General features: G+C 45.0%; 3 protein-coding genes across 4 annotated transcripts; 1 reads left to right on the top strand and 2 right to left on the bottom strand.

The window, feature by feature from the left end:
* Positions 1 to 3,157: 3,157 nt before the first annotated feature.
* LOC143432834 (apoptosis-resistant E3 ubiquitin protein ligase 1) lies at positions 3,158 to 17,377 on the top strand. Its single transcript, XM_076909747.1, has 16 exons — positions 3,158 to 3,330; positions 3,539 to 3,732; positions 13,498 to 13,654; positions 13,740 to 13,945; positions 14,056 to 14,255; positions 14,373 to 14,610; positions 14,685 to 14,854; positions 14,931 to 15,111; positions 15,195 to 15,406; positions 15,477 to 15,743; positions 15,823 to 15,898; positions 15,970 to 16,259; positions 16,337 to 16,462; positions 16,535 to 16,723; positions 16,822 to 17,084; positions 17,152 to 17,377. The coding sequence occupies exons 2-16, from the start codon at positions 3,555 to 3,557 to the stop codon at positions 17,252 to 17,254; spliced, it is 2,856 nt and encodes a 951-aa protein (XP_076765862.1). The 5' UTR covers positions 3,158 to 3,330; positions 3,539 to 3,554; the 3' UTR covers positions 17,255 to 17,377.
* Positions 11,884 to 13,266, bottom strand: LOC143433121 (uncharacterized). Its single transcript, XM_076910266.1, has 3 exons — positions 13,113 to 13,266; positions 12,466 to 12,941; positions 11,884 to 12,240 (listed from the first exon to the last, which is right to left on the bottom strand). The coding sequence occupies exons 1-3, from the start codon at positions 13,204 to 13,206 to the stop codon at positions 11,899 to 11,901; spliced, it is 912 nt and encodes a 303-aa protein (XP_076766381.1). The 5' UTR covers positions 13,207 to 13,266; the 3' UTR covers positions 11,884 to 11,898.
* Positions 17,378 to 17,563: 186 nt separating the features above from the next.
* On the bottom strand, positions 17,564 to 22,525 carry LOC143432831 (uncharacterized). Of its 2 annotated transcripts, XM_076909744.1 has the most exons (7): positions 22,007 to 22,525; positions 21,536 to 21,947; positions 20,629 to 20,820; positions 19,787 to 19,929; positions 19,556 to 19,720; positions 19,335 to 19,484; positions 17,564 to 19,276 (listed from the first exon to the last, which is right to left on the bottom strand). In XM_076909744.1, exons 1-6 carry the CDS (start codon positions 22,378 to 22,380, stop codon positions 19,337 to 19,339), a joined length of 1,434 nt encoding a protein of 477 aa, XP_076765859.1. In that variant the 5' UTR covers positions 22,381 to 22,525; the 3' UTR covers positions 17,564 to 19,276; positions 19,335 to 19,336. The 2 variants fall into 2 exon arrangements, with proteins under 2 accessions (XP_076765859.1, XP_076765858.1); XM_076909743.1 differs by lacking the exon at positions 20,629 to 20,820.
* Positions 22,526 to 23,130: the final 605 nt, after the last annotated feature.

Here is a 23,130-nt window from a genome sequence, read left to right as displayed (position 1 = left end):
CTACCTCGGTGAATGATGCTCAATACAAGCCGTGTTCGTAACTTACATACACGACATCCATTGTATATACTGTGTACACGGGTCTCGCGCTTTTTGTTCGCAACCCAATTTTGCAATCAATCGCGATCGACCCCCTTTCTGCGTAAGTTTTTTTCATACCAGTTTAAGCCAGAGTTGTCCCGGCACAGGAAGCAAGGGAACGCTGTGTTACTTCAGACGATGAATTAAGCGATCGGTGTGTGTGCACGTTGACGGCATACTGGCATTGTTCTTGTAATTACTTAAACGATTCGTGTTTCGATTTAGTATCTACATTTCCCAGCGTGTTCCATTTCGACACGGTTCGATAAATCTCAAGGAAGATGATAGAGTCCTGTGGCCATGTCTTCGATACCAATCCGACAACAGGATAATTTGACGCTACGAACAAGTCGGGCCAGGCTCACGAAGGTGATCCACTTTCTTCGGTTCCTGTGCTCGAACACCTGTGATATCGGAGACACGGGATCGTAAATTATAATAACATTCTCCTTAGCCGGCTTCAGCACCGTTATGTGCATTAATTGATATCCTTACCGCACCGTGTTTAACATTCATTACCATCGTCAAATAGCGTCAAAACGTTAGGACGTTAAATGATAATTAAACAAGTTTGCAAAGCACAGTGGTTACGGTGACCAACCAAGTGTTGCGCGATAAATTTGATCCTGTAAATTACCCATAGACAGGTACAACGAGCTCCTATATACACGTAATCTAAGGCATCCAGAACAGTTTTTTATCAGCTTGTGGAATGTTCATTGTATTTTTGTTCCCAGAAAGTATGTGGGTCAGATTTTATAGTCCTTAAAATGGAGTCACGCAACTCGGTGCAAGATATGTGCTGTAATATCGTTATGGTATCGGTTTACGATTCTTGCACCGTTAAACCATGATATAGTGGGTACAATTTAGCTGAATCCATAGAAAGTTCCTGCGGTTTTGAATCGATCACCTTGGAAGAAGCATAGCTCCATTAAAATGTAGTATTTTCGTTCGAAACATTCAACATACCGACATTTATCCAGATTTTGAATATGGCCGTACCTCGAGAGCAGAGCGCCGCGCCCATTTCCTCTCAATTCGGGTGCGTCTCATTTTTCTGCACCACGTTAACCGAAAAAAATTAACATTACGCTCATCCAGAGATGAGAAAAAGTCGCCACCGAGACGAGATTCCACGAACAAGCCGCTTGATTTTGGCCCTCTTACCTTGGTAGTTGTAATACAGGTTCTGTTGTAGCAAACTCCCAAAGCCTGGGCTCCGTACTGAAAGTATTAAAAAGCTCTCCTCCGCTTGAACACTTCTCTTATCTTAACATCGATCTGAATATACTTCATGGACCATTAACGATAAGCGAATGATATTAAACCATTGATGCACACCTATATATTATCTGCAATCAAAAGCGATTAAACGAGAAAACAGTCGAGTACATGTGAGAAAAGTCATTGCGTTTAAACACCACGATAGGACACAGTTCATGCATATTCTATGAAACGGAAAAAACGTTTGTCGGGCTGAGAATGTACAAGCAGCGCGCGAAGCATGGAAAAAAAACGAAAGGATTTGTGGGTCGGACCAACAAGATCGAAGCGGTCGTGTATAAGCTTCGCTAACTGAAGAATCAGGAATTTCTACGTATTAAATAAACATTTCGCCGTTGTCAAAGCAAAGTATACCGGTGTGGTATGGTGTCCCATGTTCATGACCATACAGAGGAACCCATAAAATATGGAACTGGACAGGGCGAAACGACCCGCTTGCATCGGGACAGCGCCGCTGCTCGGCCACTCACTAAATTACTATCGGGACCTCTCACCTCTCCACTTGCTTATCTACTCTAATAGCAAAAATCACTGCGTACTTCGAACGTTACTTTTCAAATGCATCATTCGTTTGTATATTGTTATAAAAGAATAGAGATCCCTAAATCCATTATCGGCTCGACATTCATAAGGAAGGCATTTCCTGCAACGCTTACTTCCGTCTAAACCTGTTGATCCGATTTGTTTGCAGTAACCATGCAGATAAGAAGACATAATGCGATTGACACCTCCGATGTGAAACCGGACAGACAACTCGAAGTCAAGAGAGCTCTGACGTACATGCATGAATGTCTTCTTCAAGGAAAATCTGAAACTCGAAGAAATGTTATTCCAGGTATTTTAATATGAGGATACTAAGCTGTACTTAATAACCCTAATTTATTCCATTTAGTTCTTCTAAACACCGATATTAAATTATTATTGTCTCGTCGAGGTATTTGTCGAGCAAATTCATGTTATTTACGTCTACGTCGTTGAATTTCTTACCGCGCAATACGACGATAGTTAAGTAGATATAAAACTCAGTGTGCTACTTCGTACGACTACTTCTGCAATTTGCAAATTCATTAAACGCGTTTCTTCTTCTATTTGACAGTAGTTGGCGTTCAATTGACCGCGCAGCCTACACTTTGAAGTCACTTCTTGCCTTTTGCGTTTAGAGACTACGAATAAATCGGTCACATTCGATACGTGATACCAGCAATCGCCTAGTGTTGAGAATACAGCGTCTGTACACTGGCCGTAATCCCTTCCGGGGATCGTTAACGCAGCCTCCTTCGCTGTTCTGGATCGAGGAACAGGACTTCTTGCCCATTATTCATCGCTAACCAACTTACGACATTGTTCCTGTTCTTCCTTGTTCGAGTACCACGAATTTTAATTTCATTCTTTCCGTTGAAACGGAAATACAATCACAGGTACTTCCTGCGAGGGTGAAAAGAAAATCTTTGGTACATCTTTACATACATCAAATCAAAGAGTAAGTATATCATTTATACTTAGTTTCTGATATATATAAATTTCCTTTTCATCAGAAATGAAAAATTACATAAATTGCAGTTCCCAACAAAGGATAAGCTAGGTATTTAACTAGTTCTAAACAAATAGAATTAAGATTTTCGATTTTTGCTATTACAGTGGATCGCATCATAAGAAATGTTGAAAAATAAGTCATACGTGGTAGGAGAAGCTACACAGTTTTGTACACTTATTCGTGTACATTTGCGCGTATTGTATCGACTAACGTTAAAGAAGTTACAGCTTAAAATTGATTTTCAGTCTGTCCATGAGGAGCAAAACGGGCGTGCGAAGTCCCTAGGAAGCCATAGTGTCTTCCACCTGTCACTCCATCTACAGTTATCTTCATTCTGTCCGAGTATATGCGTTCTTAATCCATAAAACTGCGCAAGCACGGTTTTGTCAAACGTATCGTGTGTCAATGATCAGTTACAGGAAAATGTGGTAAGCCGATTAGTATAAAGTATCGTTAGTTAAGTTGTCCGACGAAGATTTGTTTACAAACACTGTGGTAACATAACCTCCAATTCGGACACTTAACCTGTTAACAGCCGACTATATATGTATATGTATGATTGTGTGTGTGTGTGTGTGTGTGTATGTGTGTGCACACGCGGTATATTAATACAGTTTATGTCTATTCGTTTCGAAGATGCACCCCCCAGGAAATGGCACGATGGTCGACTGTATTGTCGGGAGTATTCCTGGCCCTTACTATGGTCCTGTCCCTTGGCAAACTTCTGATGCTTGCCACCGGAAATGGAAACAACGGGGATCTAACCGAAGCGGATCAGTGGCTTGCCGAAATTGGCCTCAAACAATACCGGTCGCTCTTCAAAAAAAAAGGTCAGCACTTTTCCAACCGCTTTGCTAATTCTCTTATTTTAGTTTGTTACTTTTAGGTTACGTATCACGCGGCAAACGACGTTCGTTGGATAGTTTGCGATCACCGCGATAAGAAACGTAAATAATTTCTTACGTGCATTGAATAAACTGAAACGTTATATTCTCGCGTTGAAGTCGGTAGAAGCATTGAATATTTTCGAACAGTAGTCGATAAGTAGTACGATTATCGTTGTACATTCTATTTGGTAATTGTTTAGAACGACGATTATAGCTATAGATTACGCTGGGACAATAGGTTCATTATCATACGTTTTAACGTCAGGATTCATTGTTTGGCGCGTAGTCAATTTCCCCTACGAGAAGAAGCGCCGGATACAATCGATTGCTCGTAAAGTTGCCAGTCTTCCGGAGTGCATTAATCGCACGACAACATGAACTTAGCCAGCCTTTGCTCGTGCAAACATTATTCATTACCTTGGCGAGACCCGTGATGATCCTGAATACATTAACATATCAAAGTCTTGTCAGCAAATTCAACGTCGCTTAGGATCAAAGTATAATTAAGTAGTTTTCTCTTCGAATACTTTAACTACATCGTCAGCTGAGGTATGCACGATCAAATCTTTCTCGATGAAATACCATCGAGAAAGAAAAAGGTAGAATAAGATTAAATGGTATGGGATCCGTGCAGAGTTCGGCTCGAGCGTTCCTCTTAGCCATCGAGTCCCCGAAGGGGAATGAAAAAGCTGATAGATCTGCGTCAGCGTACGAATTTTTATCCTTTCGGCCCTGACTGGTGCCAAGAACGTGAGCGCTTGCGCGAGTGTTCCTTCGGGGCTGCTAGGCTTTTGTATCCTGTTATTGGTGGGACGAACGAATGGATACGAAGTTCCCAGCTGCGGCAATGTCACTGCGCGCTGTTTGCACTTGGACCGACAGAGTGGGGAGGACGCTGCTCTTGTTCTCACCCCTGTCGAGAGCGAACGTCTGCGTATATGTAGGGACGTTGCTATTTTTTGTTCAGTCGGTACTTCATGGTACGTCTGTTATCACCGATCTAGAAAGCATCGTAAATTAGCTGACCAACAAGCAATGAAACCCTAATGGCTCGATCGAGCCATTAGCTGGTAACTGTCGATCGACTAATGCATACTTTTGATCGTTTAATGTAGACAGATATCGTGCTCTTCTTTCAGAGGTTCTGGGTGTTGAAGTTTCGTCGGCACGGCAGAAAGCAAGATTGGCTTATTGAGAATAAAGTAACGATTTCGCTCGGTCAGCCTATCCCCGATAGCCGCTTCGTTCGATCTAAATTCCATATCGAACGTCGATCGTCGGAGATTAAACGTGGCCGGTTGTCGAGAGCGTCCAATCCAACCAAGAGTGCACTCCTTTGCGATTGACTAACAAGTGGGCCGCAATTATCGGAAAAATTGAGGCAGTGCAGTGTTAGGTCCGATAACCAGCTCGAATTCGGCATTCAAGATCTCTTCAAAGTTTCATTAGAAACCCTAAAACCGAATTAATTGGTGCTGTTTGAAGCCAATGTATCTTGCACAATTCGAACGGTACGGCAAATCTTAGCAGAGTATCGACCATTCGTACGTATCTCCTTCATTAACTTTCAATTCTCCAAAGTGTAGATTTCCTGGAACAAAAAGCTAGAAGTAAGATTTCACGGTCGTATACATAATAGGCTCGTATAGCGATGGCGTGATCGACATAAAAAGGAGGTACACATAACTGAGAGGAAGGGGTGGCGTGTCGAAGACGGCCGCGGAGGCAGCTGCCGGCGTGGCGACGCTTCCGCAAGAACGGAAAGGCGAGATCGGCTTGCTTGGCGTGGTCTTTGTGGCGTGGTCGTTCCTTGGTGGGAGTACAGAACGGGTGGCCAGAGGGTGGCTCTGGCTCGCGTAATCGTATCGCATGCAGTCGTCTAGCGTGAGTCCGCGCGAACGGATCGTCGAGTCGCATCGCTCACGGTTAACGGGCGTCGAGGCGCTCGCTCGACGAAACCTTGCTCTCGATTCGGCAACCCCTTCGCAAATTTCTCGTGGGTACTCGTTTGATCGCGATCCCAAACGACGCTGGGCATTATGCGCGCGGGCAGAGGGCGCGTACGCGTGTACCACCAGAGAAACGGAGCGTTTGCGAACGGTGAAACCGTGAACGAGCCTCGGATGTTCGCGCGTTCACCGAGCCTTTGACACACTGGCCCGCTTGGTCCTTAGTAGACGCGTCGAGTCGGTCGTAGAAAGCCTCGCGTTTTTCACCACCTCGACCACCTTTGCTCGTTCCTTTCTACCCGTACCCCGTTCCCGCCCACTAATTTACGCCTCCGTGTGTACTTCGGCCTCGAAACGTACACCAAACGGACACCGTAGAACTCCCGCTAGGCCACCTTTCGATCTCTTCCGAAGGCAACTTTCTCCCGTCCGCTCTCAACCCCCTCTTAACCTCGTAGACGACAAGTAGCGAGATCGTAATTAATATCAAACTAAATAAGTGCTACGCGTACACGAAACAACTCCTGTTGCGAAGGGGTACGAGATTTTATTTGCGCCCGAGAACTGCACCTCGAAGCCGATCTTACCAGCCGCATACCTCGCTTCGTTCTTTTCCTTGGCACGATCTCTTTCGTTAAGCCTCGAGTTGCCACGATTCTCCGACGGAAAGGCAGTGGTTCAGGTGACGAGACAGAAAGTTTATTCGAATCTGTAAGTGCAATTTCTTCTTCAGCTACTTCCAAACGCGCCTCCGATTACATTTGTCGCGCGGTCGAATCCAACTGCTTTTTTTTACCTTCATTATGCGCATCCACTAGAAAATTAGCCGACGCATATATGTTTTCATTTCGTGTCGCAATTCTGTAGTATTCTCGTCTTCCAATTATTGTTACTTCGTCGGTCATAGGGCATGCTCTCCACATACAATATTACTATCCCTTTAAATACCGAACCACTACAGTCCTTATCATTACTCTTAGTATTCGTTCCCAAGCTTTATGGTATAAAAAATAATTGCACGCAAGAGAACGGTAACCTAGATGATAACCCAAATTGATTAGACGCGTACCGTGAATGATGCGAAATATTTGAAAAAGACAAGGAACGCAAAAAGGAAGTAAAAATCGATCTAAATTTATAGACACGCTGTTCGATACCAAAGCATGTTTCCGTCACGGGTAATCTGAACGTTTTTTCTCGCTCTTAATTAAGAACACCAGCCGCGGTTCCCAACAACGTTTGCACACCACTTACCACCGTTTTCTCGAAGCTGAAATTGTTCCGTTTCGCGGAAAGTTAAACGCTACCGCTCAACTTCTCTGAGAAGGGACCAACATTATTCAAGGGCTCGCCTCGAGAAGAGCTTCTGTTTGGACTCAACGAGCATCTGAAGCGTACGAGCCGCGTTCGAAACTTCGTTGTCCCGGTGCGCGGGAGGTCACGGTACGGTCCCTCGAACGTAAAAGACATTGACGTCACTGCCGGCACCGCTTGCGAACTTGCGAGTCGCACACGACGCCGACACGTCCGCCCGGACTTTTCCAAAGTCACAGATCGCCTAGAGCACCGCGTCCTGCATTGCGACACTTGGAACGCCCAGTTTTCCCACGGCTCCCTTTAGAACGTACAATCGCGGCGTATAATGCATTTTTATCGGCTCGATGTCGACGCTGGGACTACCCGGTGCGATCTCGAGATCGCTCTCGGATAAATTTTCATGAATCTCTCTTTCCATTCGAGCCGCATCGTTTTATAATCCGAGGCTCGATCGGTCTGTTGAACCCGACTCCAGCTTATCGATCTAACTCAACTGGGGACTACGATTGACTCCCAGATCCGCGAACGTGTAAAAAGGAAATGTAAATCACGACTATTCCCTCTTTGCCACGACTGATCGAACATCGAGAAATTATCTCCGTACGCGCGCGGCTCTTCACATTGTCCACGATGTAATTTACGATGGCCGATCTTCCGCACCCGTATTGTTCAGACGTAACGAAGCCAGACGAAATTCCGTAAGGATATCCGCGTCGTAAATCAACGTGACGCGAGTGGTATAGGGTTAATCGTTTTCAAATATCAGCGTGTACCTCGCTCTATGTCAAATCTACAATGCTATTAAAACGAGAATGGCAGACGGGAAAACGGTAGATCGAACGCTCTGGCAGGAACACGGGAAACGCGTGGTCGCGGAGCCGGATAGGTCCGTTGATCGCGCGCGAAATCGATTTCCTCGGTGCCGATGTTGCGTGTAAGTACGTTGCACGAACGTTGTACGAGAAAAGTATCGATCACCGTGGCCAACCTTCACCTTTCAGCGTTTCTACGCAGAAAGAAAAAAAGCTCGTCCGAAGAACGTCCCGAAGAAACTCGAGTTGACTACTCGACACGCTCCACTTGCCGTGTTTAATAATTAATTGTTATTCCACCGCGCGTAGGATGCGTAATGTCGAACGAACCGTCGAGAAATTAACGACATCCATCATCGCTTTAGAATGCATCCAGTCGATTTCGCTATCATTACGAGCGTAGAGACGGCGCCTAGGAAATGGCGCGAAAACCTTGACGCGGAATGGGATACGAACTTGAACGGTTCGAAACCGTTTCGACGGGCTTGATTACACGCTAGATCGAGGGAATTGCAAATTACGTTCGATCCGATCGACTTCCTGTCGTCCGCTTTTCTTTTTACCGTGAACGTTCGATCGTTTATAGCTCGTCCCGCGTGAGATCTATATGCAGAATGCATTATTTCCTGCTTTCGAGCATTATGTAAATGCGATTTGGACGCGCAATAAACTAGCGCGAATTTAACGGCGTTATCTCTGTCTACAGCGCGACGCAGCAATTTCCGGGCACCAATTACGTTTTACGCGACGTGTACCATTAATCAACCTGCGAACGTACGAACGTACCGCCAGAATTTTCTGACCCCTGCGAACATTTTTCTACCCTTTCTTGCGTATCGGCCGGTTTTTCAACTCTTTTTACTCGTTTCCAATTCGTGGAAAAAAAAACGAGCATTCGCACCGGAAGCAGGGAGATGAAATACGGGCGAGCGATTGGATGCACCTAAAAATCCCCGGTTATCTCGCGTAGAAAGTCGGACGGGACGGATTCGCGAAATCACGCTGGCTTCGAAAATAATGCTCGAATGTGTGCCAGCTCCGATCCAGCTGTATCCATTTCCATCGTGAATCCACAAATTCTCCCGCGAGTCGTGCACTTTCTCGACAAGTAAGATCCCCTCGCCGAATCGATCTTCCGCCGTTCGTTTCTTGCCGGTAATAGAAAGCGAACGATAATTGAAGTGCGCGCGAATATTACCCGAACAGAGAAGATGATGCATTACCCGTGAGTTCGCGAACAAGATGTCCGCGTGGACGCGCGTCTTCGCATCCTTTCACCCGGAAAAAATCCTTTTCAACGAACCTTATTGCTCGTGCCTGGCTTCGTTCGCTCGAAAAGAAAGCAGAAGAAACGCGAGGCGAAGAGATCGCGATTAAAGAACAGTCGTGTCGCTGTTTAAGCTAACGGCATACCGGTGCAAGGGTCCCATTAACGCGGTACCACGGCGAAAACTGTGTCACCGTGTTCATTCGGGACCCCTGGACAATCGTCCTGGAAATATCCGTGGCCAGGTGAAGTGGGAGACGGAACTCGCGAATTAAACGGTGGTAAATGGAATGTGTCGCGGGTCCCATTGGACAAAACTGTATCCTGGTCCGGAACAGACGGAAAAGCGTGCGATGGAAAACGTTGAGGATCGATCTGTCCTACCTTCATAATACGAGCAACCGTCTCATGCATAATCATGAGAATGTATGACATACGTATGCCCTGGTTTTCCCTGCCCACCGCCTCCACCGCCGCCCCTCTTACCGCCGAAAGGATCGTTAGCACGAAGTAACGCCAGTGAAAAGGATATCCGTTCGAAAAGGTCAAGAGTCCACGCGAGCTTTTTCGCGCGGTACGCGGGTTGATTCTTTCATTGTGCCGCGCCACAATTCCTTCCTCATTTTCTTCCCCCGCGTGTACATCCTGTCCGGGCCGCGAACCAGAAGAGAAAAGTAAAAAGAAGAGGGAACCGTCCGACGGACGTCGAGGATACCACATTCTTTTTATCTTTGAGAAGTTCTCGCGGGAGGGCTTTGATGCATTCGTTAATGGAGCACTTAAGAATCCTCTCGCGGCCCTATAACGCTTTCCGCGTTCAGAAACGACCCACTATTTTTTTCTCTCTTTTTCGGTTTCAATCCAGGGACAGGGAGGGAGACTCGCTGACTGTCACAGTTTCGAAGGTTACCAGTTCCGTCGTTTCGAACGTAAGAGGTCCCGAGTCGTTTCAATACTTGATTACAGTGTACGGAAAGAATCGAGGAGAACGGACGCCCTAATTGCGCGGCCTATATCCACTGGATCCCTTGCGTACCTCGGTCATCGATTCAATTCGCAGCCGTGTGTCGATTATACCCGGGTCCGTGATCGCGAGTCTCATCGTTTCTCTCGTTTTTCATCGGTGGCAATCGACGCGGAGCGGCACACGGGGAGCGAGATGAGCGCGGAGAACGCGGGTACGATAACCCCGGTTTGACCTCGCGTGGACTCTTGACCCGCTTTCGAGAGGCGGTTTAATTCATAGGAACGTATCGGTGTCATTGATGAAATCGCCGCCGCCGCGGTCGAACGATCGCCGATCGTTTAATTAGCCGTCGTTTAATCGGCTCCGTCGAAAAGCGCACCGGGACAATGGAGGCATCCGTCGAGAGCCGCCATCAATCCTCTCTATCCGAACGGGAGCCTCGCGGATCTGGGTCAACGCGGGCAAAGGTGTACACGGGTCCGCCTTCGAGATATTTCGCGATTCGAGTTGGTCCTTTCCCCCTTACCGCTTTCGATAGCCCCGCGGACGGAACGGACAAGATTAAATCCTTCCACTCGACAACACCGAAGCCCTCGAGAAGTTGAAGTCCGTCGAAGTTGGCGGGAAAGCAGCCGCTAAGCCGAATTATCGTGTCCCCTTTTCGATATTCGCGAAAGCTTGCCGAGCTTTTCCTCTATCGTCTCTCGTTCCGCGTTGCCAAACGGATATTCCGTGTGACCTCTCGTGGAAGTTCTCAGCTCGCTTTCACCCGATTGGTAATTGAAATTAATTGCGTATCGTTAGCGAGCGCAGCACAGCGGATAGTCTTTGCCTCCCCGCAAAGATGATTAATGCACTTTCCCACCGTTCGCTTCACGAGCTACAACTTCTCCTTTATCCCCGGCTGTACGCAGACACGGTCGCTTCGTTCGAAAAATATAGTCGCGTGCGTGCCAAATGTTAATCCTCCGCTCGAGAAAACCATCACGTCCCGCATGCAATTTTTATCCTCGATGGTTGCCCGTCGTTCGATCATCGTAATCACGCTGCACGCGTATCCAGTGACGAGTCGGAAACAAAGAACAGAGCCGTTTCATTGTTCGTCTCATTGGTGCCGGTAGTGCCACACGGTTTAGATTTATCGCACGTCTCGCACGAGAGAGGAGGACTCTCGGTGTATCCACCGATTCGTATCGGAACTCGGAACCGCGAGCATCCGTTTAAAACTTCCCAACCGCGAATCCGACCGAACCTGTCAGATGAAACGCTGTTGTACTGTAATAATGTTTCGAGAAGACGGCCTCGTGACGAGCGAGCGATGCGACGGTGAACGAAAGAATGCTTCGTAGTCGGTAAAAGTTGACGAGCCAGGAACAGCGTGGAGAGGAATTATGCCGGACAAAAATCGAGCCTGTCGGGATGGACAACGCGACAAAGATTTCTTTGCCGACGAGATATCGTCCATCGGCATGTCGCTACGGCCCAGCGGTAGCGCTTCTTCCGGTAAGTCAAACCTCTCGCCCGAAAACGACCTTTTTCATCCCCTAAAAATCTCTTCTTCTGCAACAGAAGTTTCAAGCATCACCGAGAAAAGGAACACGCATACCTTCCATTTGGACGAAGGCTCAACGTCACCCGATACACATTTCCCTTTCGTTTTAACGGAACATCTTCTCGATCAGCATTCCAGCCATCCTTGTTCATAATCTATTTTATTAACTTGACATTTTACGGTCTACTTCGATATAACCAGCTTGTTAACGTTTGAGAAACCTTTCACGATCGCTCGATTCGTCGTTAAATGGTCGACTTGGCATGACGCAGGTAGAAGAGGAGATTCTTGATGAAGTTACCATTGGTGAGCGACTCTGAGTCCCGAGCCTCCTTCGCTATGCAGTTCGTAAGACGGTCCCTTTGCACGGCACAGTTCGTGGCCAGGGGGTACGATGTCGCAGTGCTAAGGCCTGTGCGAAGCTGATTGAATAGATTCAGGATAACGCATTCCTTCATCAGGAGCTCCGATTTGGCCACGTTCTCGTCGCCAATGGCGCAGTACCAGAGCAGCTTATCCAACCAAGTCTCCTTCTCGCTCTCCTCGATCTTCTGGCTCACCCCGTGGTCCCGCATCCACAAAGTTAGCTGTAATTTCAAATCGATACGTAAAGCGGATCGTAACGTCCATTCCGCGACACGGCAATCTGTGTTCGTTGAATAACGAATGGAATCCCTGAATTCTTCATACGCCAGCTAGATTGCCGTTTCGTACGTTGTAAATTATTACAGGTCACTTTTCGTAGGCGGTCGTCTCTCTCTCTCTTTCTACTTATCAAGTGTCCCATAACTTATGGAGGAAGCCTCGCTTACCTTCCCTCGACACGTGAAAGCCAGAGGATTCCCGAAGAAGTACAGCTTGTCGATACCACCGGGCAACGCCGAGAAATCGAAGCATGTCAAACGATTCTCGCTGACGTCGAGTCGCTTGAGCAGCATCATCTTGCCGAAGATCACAGACGGGATCATGCTGATCCGATTGAAGGACAGGTCTAATTGCTCCAAGTATACCAGATCGTGGAACCATTCCTCCCTCACGACTTCGATGGCGTTGTTCGGTAGGCTGAGCTTCCTCAAACTGGCCAACCCAATGAACGCTCCCGGGTGGATGCTGTTTATCCGGCAATGTTGGATATTCAAGGACTGCAAGTGTTTCGCGTACTTCTCAAAAGCTCGCTCCGGAATGTACCGTAGCTCCGAGTTGAAGACCATAATAGCGGATACCTCCGTCGTCTGATCGGTAATCGCTTGCATCGTGGCGTTCGAACATTGCAAACGATTGCTCGGTCCTGTGATCGATAAAACAATACGTTCACGCATTTCGTGCGTATATTTACTCCCAAATGTAACTCGCTTTCAGAATAGAAGAGAGAGGAGATTCGCTCGGTCAATTTTTCATTCCGTTCACCGAGCGAACTGAAAAATTGTACGTAGACGAAGCGAAATAGTTGGCGGCTCACCTCCGTTGTACTTGCTCACGTTGCACGTCGCGTGTACCAGCCCGATGCGCATCGAAATGCACACCAATACGACGAGGGACAACGTACACCGCATTTTAAGTGGCTCTGCACAGATTCGACGGTTTTCACGACTGACGACGACGCAATAAACGCGGACAGGCAGGAGGTACCAGTTTGTCCGTCGCGTCTCGAATTATCAGGCTTCACTTCCCGTTTTCCGTGGCAGATATCCTCCGCTATCGTGCAGTTTCTACGCCTGTCCAATTAGAAAAATAACGATCTCTGTTCGCCCACGCTCGCATACGATTTCTTCTTAACTCCTCTCTTTTTTCGACGCGTTCGATGCGACGTTGATGGAAATTGAGAAACAATTGGATGGTTACAGGCATCTCTTCCCTTGCGAGCTGCGGCGAGGTGGAAGCGTTACCAGAACTACCGGCACAGGACGAGGAACGACTGCAACGCGCAGCACGTTTGCTACAGCAGAGGCTTGTCTTACGCCAATGGTTAACGGACCATGGCCTGCATAGTCATTGCCAAAAGTGAGCAGAATTGGTTGCTTCCGTCGTCCATGTTCAGCTCGAAATTGCTGTAACAATAAATGACTCCATGTTCTTATTTTGTCAGGCTGATGCAGATGGAAGTGATGTCCCTGGAAGATGTGTATTGGGTGGAGGATAACGCGGTACGAGCAGCCCTTGGCAAGGATCTACCGCGATGGATCGAAGCCAGACACACGTTGCCTACTTCGAAGGAGGATTTAGAAACGCTGAAGGCTGACCTGTGGAGCGCTGTGGTGAAGAATAGTCAACACCAAGACGCCTGGACATGGGGTACGATTATTTTCTCGTCGCGTTTCCTAAATAACTCTATATTGCATAACGCAAGGAACGTGTGCAAGGAGAAACTCGCCGAATAACTTTCTTTCACCTCTGCCCGGCAGGCGGAATGTTGGTAGTCTCTGTGTCGGTAGCAGGGTTAGTGACCCTGGCTGCTATGACACAGCCTGCTCTTGCACCAGAGGCGAAACACTCCCTGCTGCAGTATGTGACTGGAAAGTATCTATTGCCCAGCAATTGCCGGGTTCATTTCGCATGGGACGAGCCACAGCTCGTGGGGGAGACAATGACGTTTACAGTGAAGGTACGTAATGGAACTTTCTAAATGTGTATGACAACGAAACATCTAACGAATGCCAAGAGGTAAAGCTTATTTCTTCGTCGCTGGGTGTAACGTGCTTCTGATACGTGCTTTTCACAGTTTTATCAACGCAATGGCCAACCGTATCCGATTTGTGACAAGGACAATTTGATCGTCGAAGTCACCGAAGGTACACGAAGGGTTGCCACCCTGATAGAATTGGGAGGCACCGATCCCTTAGCTGCAAACACTGCAGTGGTGAAGTTTACTGTCCGCCATGCTGGACAATATCGAATAGCCGTACTTATCGGTTCGTGTCACGTTCACGGCAGCCCTTTTCTTAAAGTATTTCTTCCCGGTACGTTCGTGTTGGAGACGTATTAAACGAAATTGAGGATGGTGAATCATGCTTCGTTCTTTTTTTTTTTTTAGGTCCACCGGATCCAAATAAAACCGTATTCGTACGACAAAGCTCGACGGTGGTTTGTACAGCTGGTATAGCACACTCTATGACGATAGAGCCACGGGACGAGTACGATAATCTGTGTGTATTTGGGCCTGGAGATAAGCCCACGGAAGGTTACCAAGTGAACATTACTCAGGCAAGTGGAGAAATGCTTCGCGCGTTCATTCTACCCATCGCGATGCGAACTTTCTTCTTAATTCATCCGATTATAGATTGGCAGTGTGGTGGACAAGTCGGCTGTCACGAATTGTAGCATACAACTCGATTACGACTCCACGAATCAAAGGATTCGCTTAAAAGTCAGCTTTCCGAAGGGTGGGTGTTATCACGCAACAGTCAGTTTAGCTGGACTGCAGCTGCACAATGGCGATTTCGACATCATCGTGCTTGAGAGTATGAGCAACTTTTTCCTCCGATATTCTTTCTTCGACGATGCTATACTTTTGACTACTTTTTTTAACCATTCGTTGCCGCAGGTGATGTTGCTAGAAAAGTACACAACAACGTAGCCTCGAAGGACCCCGACATTTGCTATGACGCTAAGTTACTGGGTATGCAAGGGGAGAGATTCTCGAAACCGAAAAAAGTTGTCTGTTTCATTTCGCCTAAACAACTTACTATTAAGGAATACTTGCTAAGAATTATACCGAAAAGACTTGTTACTTTCAGGCTTTGTCCATCGACTAAAGTAAGTGGAATCCGTTGAATAGAGGAAAAGTTGGAATATTTGTGCAGTAATACAAAACGATTCTTTCCAGTTTCATTTTGATTGTACGAACAATCAGTACGACGGTTACGATTCATTTTCCATCGACGACGGATGCCAACCGCCCGTTGAATTAATTTCTCTTTATCGAGATATAATAGCAGCCACATTTACGTTGTTTCTGTTGAAGAACATAGGAGGTAGCGAGACGTTCGCCGACAAACAAGATTTCTTCTACCACGAAGTTCGAAAACACCATCAGAAACATTATCATGAGAAGCTTTCGATGAAAGTCCAACGAGATAAATTATTAGAATCGGTAATTGTCCATTAATAAGCTCAAGATAATGTAGACTCTATCTGTATGTCGTTGTTATTGGGAATCTTTTTATTTCAAGTCTATGAAAGCCACCAAAGGATTTTCTGTGAGCGATTGGTGCAGAAACTTCGAAATCACCTTCCAAGGCGAACAAGGTGTTTATATACTGATAATAATAATCGTGATAACGATAATAATACTAAAAGGTAACATCGTCCGATTTCAGGTGTCGATTGGGGCGGTGTCCGCCGAGAATGGTTCGAGTTAATTTGCGCGGCGCTATTCGACTCAGGAAACAGCTTATTCGCATCCTTCGGGGAATCGCAACAGGCACTAGTTCATCCTAATAGCAAACGGCCTTCACAGCTAAAGTTAAAACATTACGAGTTCGCTGGACGAATCGTGGGCAAATGCCTGTACGAATCCGCGCTCGGTGGTTCCTATCGGCAGTTGGTGCGGGCAAGATTCACGAGATCATTTCTTGCGCAAATCATAGGCCTTAGAGTACATTACAAGGTATGATCTCTCGTGGACACACTTGGTTGTCTCAAAATCAATATTCATTGAACTGTACACTCCTATTCACTGCATAGTACTTCGAGCAAGATGATCCAGACCTATATCTGAGCAAAATAAAGTACATTCTTGAAAACGATGTCGAGGAAATGGAACTGTACTTTGTTGAAGAAGAGTACGATAAAGATGGTCAATTACTAAAAGTATGATCATGGTCGTTTATAATTATATATTCGTTTATACTGTTTTAATAAACGTAAATGAATTCGTTACAGGTAGCAGAATTAATTCCCGGGGGTAGCAAGATACGTGTAACGAACGAAACGAAACTACGGTATTTAGATGCTCTTGCACAACACAGACTCGCTAGCTCTATAAGAAACGAAGTGGAACATTTTCTAAGGGGTCTGAACGAACTCATTCCTGATAATCTGCTAGGAATTTTCGACGAGAACGAACTCGAAGTATACAGAAATATTTTCAATTTAAAAAGAAATATACATTCAGTGCTGAGGAAAAAGGTATGTTTCTAGTGCTTATTTTATATCTGTATCTGTCGCAGCTGCTGTTGTGTGGAACTGGCGAGTATAGCGTGGCAGACCTACGCGCGCACCATATAGCTAATGGAAGTTCCCCAGAGTTTCTACGAGTTCTCGATTGGTTCTGGACCGCGGTTAGCAACTTCACACAGGAAGAGATGGCTCGATTGCTACAATTTACTACAGGCTGCTCGCAGTTACCACCTGGTGGATTTCAACAACTTAGTCCACGATTTCAGATTACAGCAGCACCGACCTTTGCCAATTTACCTACAGCGCATACTTGGTACGTGAAACTTTTGATTTTAATTCTACAATCATGACAGTAACAACTAAGTGAAATTATTTTACAGCTTCAATCAGCTCTGCCTACCCGATTACGAGTGTTACGATCACTTTGAGCGAGCTTTGTTATTAGCAATTAGCGAAGGTACCGAGGGTTTTGGTATGATCTAAATTAATTGAAAGCGTGAAGCGTCCATTAAGTTCTAGTCTTATCTAGCTGTAAGGCTATTTATTTAACCTTATTTTCTTTCGCATTATTAACATAGTTTTACTTTTAAAAAGTATGGTTAATGTCTCGATTACCGGGATCAGAAGCAACAATATCTGTCGCACATTTTGATACGTAAAGGAACTGTAGAATTTTTTATGTTACTCTTTTTTGCGCTCTGCCAGGTGACTATCAAGAACAATCTAATATATTTCAAAACACTCATTACTACGATATTAATATTTTTACTGGCTTGTGGTAACGTTTTTATAAAAAAGGTGATACAAAGAGCAATCTTACAGGAACATCGGAATTGCTCAATTTGTTGTATCGAGGTTTGTTGTAGTTAAAGATATTGTACATTTTATTACTCGTAAAAAGTAGGTACGTATACGTTCCTCAAGCCATCAGGTTCGATATATTCAACTACGCCAGTTTATCGGTACACGATGAGTGACATTCGTTGGATTAGTCGTCGGATTAGCCTAAACTAGTATACGCATTGTACAGTCTGAGACGTATTGTTGTGAGAATTAGGCCATTCACTTAATCGGTATTTTACTACCAGTATTTCTTTACTTCGAACTCTGTTAGACATGTACGCGATAAATAAGGAAACCAATGTTTCAGGCAATAATTATTTCTAATTATACTTCGCATCGTACTCATTGTTTAAAGTTCTTTATTCCCCTCACGCGCAATACTCAAATAGAATACAACTAGAACAATATAAAAATAGCAATCTTTAGATTACTTTCTAGAATTCTAATTTTTCAATAACTGATTATAAATAGCACGAAACCCCACTGTCACGTACTAAACATGCATAGAACTTTCTTTTTTCCTACCCTCACGTTTCATTCAAATTTATTTGGAGATCAAGGCGGTGAATCGGCGAGTCTGGAGATTGTAGAACAGTATTCCGTTTGTTATCATGATTAATGTACGCAATAAAAAGTGTATTAGGTCGACTAGCGAGAGAAATGAGTTAGATAAAGCTACACCTAACGATGTACTCAAACATGAAACGACTTTGTGATAATAAGAACTTATCTTCCACTGAGATTTGTGCAGTGTCTTCGCTTAACCGTGTACGAAGGTCTCAAACGAGAATCTATACTGTACCGACAGAGAAATGTGGAAAAAGCGTACCGCAGAGACGATGTTACTCTCAAACGAGACGAGAAATCAATTCAATGTGATCAGACACGTCGTATTTGTGTCACTCGTACGTGGTTACTTAGATTTTACGATCTATTGTGTGACGTGTTTTGAGAAAAATAATATACCATGAGCATCGCTCTCTGCACTTTGTTTCATTTCTCTTGCGAAACGGTACACATTAGACGTAACGTGAATTCTGTTCGACTACGATCGATGCGTAGAAAACATATCCATCAATTTGTGTATTTATTAATATTTGATAATCAGACGAAATTGGGCTCCATGACTTATTATCTAACACTCGCGATGCTGACGGTAGCTTATTTTTATCATTTTATCATGTTACATAAAGAAAAGCTGTAAAATATAGATTAAAAAGCGCATGGATATATCTTTCCTTTATTGATCCTCACCCTTATAGTTTAGCTTTCATGGTTGTACATAGTGCCATTAAATGTTTAAAAATATTCAAGTTCCCTTTAATTTAAAATACCGTGTATAATAAAGTCTACGATATGGGAAAAAGAGAGGGTGAAAGAGTATACGGCTTAAAAAAAAAATATAAATAAAAAAAAGTCTTAATCCTTTTCGTAAAAATACTCGTGAATTTGCTACTACTTTATAGCTACCCACCCTACTTCTTTTACTTCTTGGCGATCACATATCCGTTTTACTCGACTGGAACTATATCAGTCTCTTTTCCCTTCCTTCATTCAAACGATCATCGTCATTGCCATCAAACCTCCGTTTTTCAAAACCTTCGTTCCAATATGAAATTCAAAGTGTGGCGCAATCACGCTTAAACAACTGCATCTATAATTCTAATGATATGGAAGGATTATGTTTCAGTAAATGGTAATTACTTGGCTACAAAATTACCATTAAGTCAACATTGGACTAGCTAACAAAGTGCGGAGTATAGCCCTTGGCGCCCTTACGACACTACCAGCTATTTGTAACACTCTACTACTCCAACCCCCTTCTTGGGACTGGCGTATCAGACGGTCCCTTAACTCGTTCAATTCCAGCCTACACCAATAAAAGGCAATTTGCAATTGATATTTAACGCCTACTAAAGGTAAATTAGTAACAAGATGTACAATTGCGAATTGTATGCTGCCTGTACGCGTTGCAAGGCGACTTCTCGATCAACCAGTTGAGCTTCCAGAGAAACCGCGCGCATACTTAAGGTCCTGCCCGCGTCTTCAGACGATCTTAAACGCTTTACCAACTTGATCTTCTCATCCTCTTTAACTTTCAACTCCCTGTAGACGTATCGTTCGCGTTCGAGTAATATGCAAACCAATGAGACTTATATCCGCTTAATTTACCTTGAATATCGTTCAATCTGCTCCTGCGAGGATTCAACCAGAGCAATCTGGGTGGCCAGTTTTAATTGCAAATCCTCCACGATCGATTCCGCTTTGTCAGCCCTCGTTCCTCTTTCCACAGCTAACGTTTCACTAGCTGTTACCTGAAAAATGAAATAAATCTTTGAATGGTGTATCCAACAAGCTAAATCAATGGGAGACAATCGATAGATGAGTATCTATTTTGCCGATACCATCAGAGCGAATTACACGATGCATCGCGAACTACTTCACGTGAGCAGCGTTGTCGCGATTTTTCGATTCTACGCCGAGTAGGAATTAATAGGTCAAGTGGTATCGATCCCTTTTCTCGGTACGCAAGGAGTATTACATGTTATTGAGTCACCGAGGAACCAGAAAGGGCCATGACTCAACTACAAATTAGCTATATATCCTTTCGTGCGTTGACCTATCTAAAGAGTGCATCAGTTTCTTATTAGCGGCCTTGATCTACGGACAATCTGTTTCCAGAACTTGTTCCTAAAGATCGATGATCGGAAAACTAAAAAATAAAAAAAAGAACCAGGAACATAACACGATTAATCTTCGAGTCGTTTTAAAGACTCCGTACTCTAAAACTTCGGAAGGGTGAACGGATGACTCATTCCTTCATAGGAAAGAGTAGAAATCCGCATCGAACTGAGAGTTCACCCTGTTCGTGAACTCGTCTCCCACGAGCACGGCAATGAGTCATCGAGCGAAATCAATTTCTACAGCGGCACGGGGTATAAGCTCGCGATAAACGCTACCGGTTATCAACGACGCTTCTCTACGGAGCGTAACGAATTGCTTAGAAATCTAGCCTTTTCCAAAAGTATCCTCTTGTCTTCTCGTAGCTTCAGCAGCTTCTCCCGGTCCTTCGACAGTTGCTCGTCGAGCGCGCGAAGCTGATTTTGTGCCGTTAGAAGCTCGTTCCGCGTGTTCTTCGCCGCGACGAGCCTCTCCTCGGACAGCTCGGTCAGACGCTTGATCTCGGCTTCGATTTCCTCCCTTTCCTGCAAACAAACGGTAACCCAATTCGTGAGTACAAGTCTGACGCTAAGTTGAACATCGTAAATCCCCGAATGTATCTAGATCCGGATCCGGGGTTTTATCTATGCCGATGTCGTCGCGATATAGTCGGTTTCTTCTTTCGCTTCACAATTAGCCGCTGGACCATTGCCAGCATTTGGCTCGCACGTACAGTATATACTAATTAATGGTTCGCTACTACGCGCATTGCCATTATACGCGGCAAAATAAACTCTCGTTCTGGTATAAAGACTTTACGCGTACTTAGAAAAAGAATGATCAAGACAACAATAGAGAAAATAATGTTGTGAAGAATCTAACAGAATTTAAATGGAACATGGTACACGGGAGATTTTTGTTGTAAGATAATAGAGAGCCAGTATGCGGCGTTATTGAACTTGTTCAGGGGATATTCTTGTTTATCCAAGGAATGCCAAAAATGCTATCATTTCAGTAACTATATTACTGCATGCCCTGGAACTCGTGTCGCGAGCTCTTATGCTAGCGTCATCCCTCTAGTTAGATACACGTCATTGAACTCTCGTGTTCACCGCTGGCAAGATATTGGGCATGTATATTCCTAGTCCGTGGCGCAATATCACCGCTTCGCGTTGCGGACGCGTGAGAAGGTAATTTTTCGACCAATTAAAACTAATTAGCAGTTATCGGCATTCCAATATACGGTGCGATGGTATTTACCGTTCTCAGCGATATCTTTTCCTTCAGCGTTTCATCGTACTGCACCTTGGCACGGTGCACCTCGCTAATCAGTTTACCGACACGGCTGTTCTCCGTGTCGAGCAATCGTCGCAGGACAACGATCTGCAGATGCAAGTGTTCGATCTGCTGGTTTAAATCGTCGATCGCACCGTGAAGATACTGAACCTCGCTGCGCCTGCGTCTCCAAGCATTCAGCATCAGTACGTGACACACCAGATTCGCTGCTTTGTTTGGGCTTTGAGAGAATCGCGAGAACGCTTCCTCCGATTCCGACGCCGCGAATCCATCCATCCACTTCTTAATGCCTATACTGATCCCTATTTCGTTCCCAGTTGCGTCCTTAATCTTCTCGTTCTCCTCGAGTTTACCCACGGTCGAACCATTGTCGGATCTGCATTGCAAAAGGGATACTACATCATGCCGATCCCTCGCATTTGCGAGACAATTTACCTGACATCGCCGTTTTCGGCTTCCATCATTAAAGGTGAGAGATCAATCATGGACAAGCTTTTCTTGCAACCCGGGGTAGACGCTACGTGGAATACGGAGCATGTTAAATTGTCTGGGCAGCTTTTCGCCGAGTTAATTCCAGGTGAGCGATTATTAATTGCAGCCAGACTGGTCAGTCTGAAGGAAGTCCTTGGAGGACGGTAATACCGGTTGGGTCTCTGGCATCTTACTGGAAGTTGCGAGTACGTTAAAAATTTACGTTGTACACATCGCGTAAAGCGTTTCTCGATGGAAAATTGGTTCGTCTCCTCCCTGGAGTTCGTCGAAGCGCTCAAGGAAGACGAACTTTTCGGAGTGATCGCTGTATCTGGCATCGCTTTCAACGTTCACGAGTAAATTCTTTACAAAATTCATTAACGTTGTTTGCTCTTGTCATGGAGACGGAACGAGCAAGAATGGAACAACAAAATAGCATCACCGCTCTCGCTAGCGATGAAAGTAACGCGGTATCGACAATTCTGACAAGCTAACTCACCGTTTGATCATATCTTTTACATGTTATTGTATTGTTTTCTTCTTCTTTTTTTTGTTCATTTTCTATACAATGAATTTCCCTTTTCCATGGTTCGAATGCGCTACTTCGTAGAATCGCGTTACCTGCGACGATCAACGCAAGGAACGATTAGAACTTATATAATATACAGATCTGGTTTGCGCCGTGATCACAAACCAGAAAGAGCTGCATCAAGTTCGAACTTACGTGGTACCGTGGCTCGATTGATAATTTATTTAAAGTACTTCCAAAAGTTGATCCAAACCGCTCGAAAATTGCAATCTGAAAACGTTTATAGACATTATCCGGCTGGTGTCGACAATTGTTTCATTATTTTCGTGATACCGAGCGTTTTATATAATCCCAACACGAATTATCGAACAGTTTATAATTCCTCATGATAAAACAGAATTTTATGACGTGTCTAGGTGAGTCATCGAACAGCAAGGCACCTAGACACCGACTACCTATCCACGTCCCTGGATTTGAATCCGCAGTTGATAAATTCGACGAACCTTCGACAGAAAATTGACTTAGCATCCAAGTTACTTGGTAGAGGGTAAGCGACAGG

The sequence above is a fragment of the Xylocopa sonorina genome, chromosome 2, assembly GCF_050948175.1.
Source record: "Xylocopa sonorina isolate GNS202 chromosome 2, iyXylSono1_principal, whole genome shotgun sequence".
Classification (NCBI taxonomy): Eukaryota; Metazoa; Arthropoda; class Insecta; order Hymenoptera; family Apidae; genus Xylocopa; species Xylocopa sonorina.
This window is presented reverse-complemented; position numbering and strand designations above follow the sequence as displayed.

Coding starts and splice junctions, on each gene's coding strand:
- LOC143432834 (XM_076909747.1), top strand. CDS start 3,555: ATGGCACGATGGTCGACTGTATTGTCGGGAGTATTCCTGGCCCTTACT. Junction 15,899..15,969: donor CACCTTCCAAGGCGAACAAG/GTGTTTATATAC, acceptor GTCCGATTTCAG/GTGTCGATTGGGGCGGTGTC. Junction 16,260..16,336: donor GCCTTAGAGTACATTACAAG/GTATGATCTCTC, acceptor TTCACTGCATAG/TACTTCGAGCAAGATGATCC.
- LOC143433121 (XM_076910266.1), bottom strand. CDS start 13,206: ATGCGGTGTACGTTGTCCCTCGTCGTATTGGTGTGCATTTCGATGCGC. Junction 12,942..13,112: donor CGTGAGCAAGTACAACGGAG/GTGAGCCGCCAA, acceptor TATCGATCACAG/GACCGAGCAATCGTTTGCAA. Junction 12,241..12,465: donor CTTTCACGTGTCGAGGGAAG/GTAAGCGAGGCT, acceptor TTGAAATTACAG/CTAACTTTGTGGATGCGGGA.
- LOC143432831 (XM_076909744.1), bottom strand. CDS start 22,380: ATGCCAGATACAGCGATCACTCCGAAAAGTTCGTCTTCCTTGAGCGCT. Junction 21,948..22,006: donor GCCGAAAACGGCGATGTCAG/GTAAATTGTCTC, acceptor TTTGCAATGCAG/ATCCGACAATGGTTCGACCG. Junction 19,485..19,555: donor GCAGCATACAATTCGCAATT/GTACATCTTGTT, acceptor TTATTGGTGTAG/GCTGGAATTGAACGAGTTAA.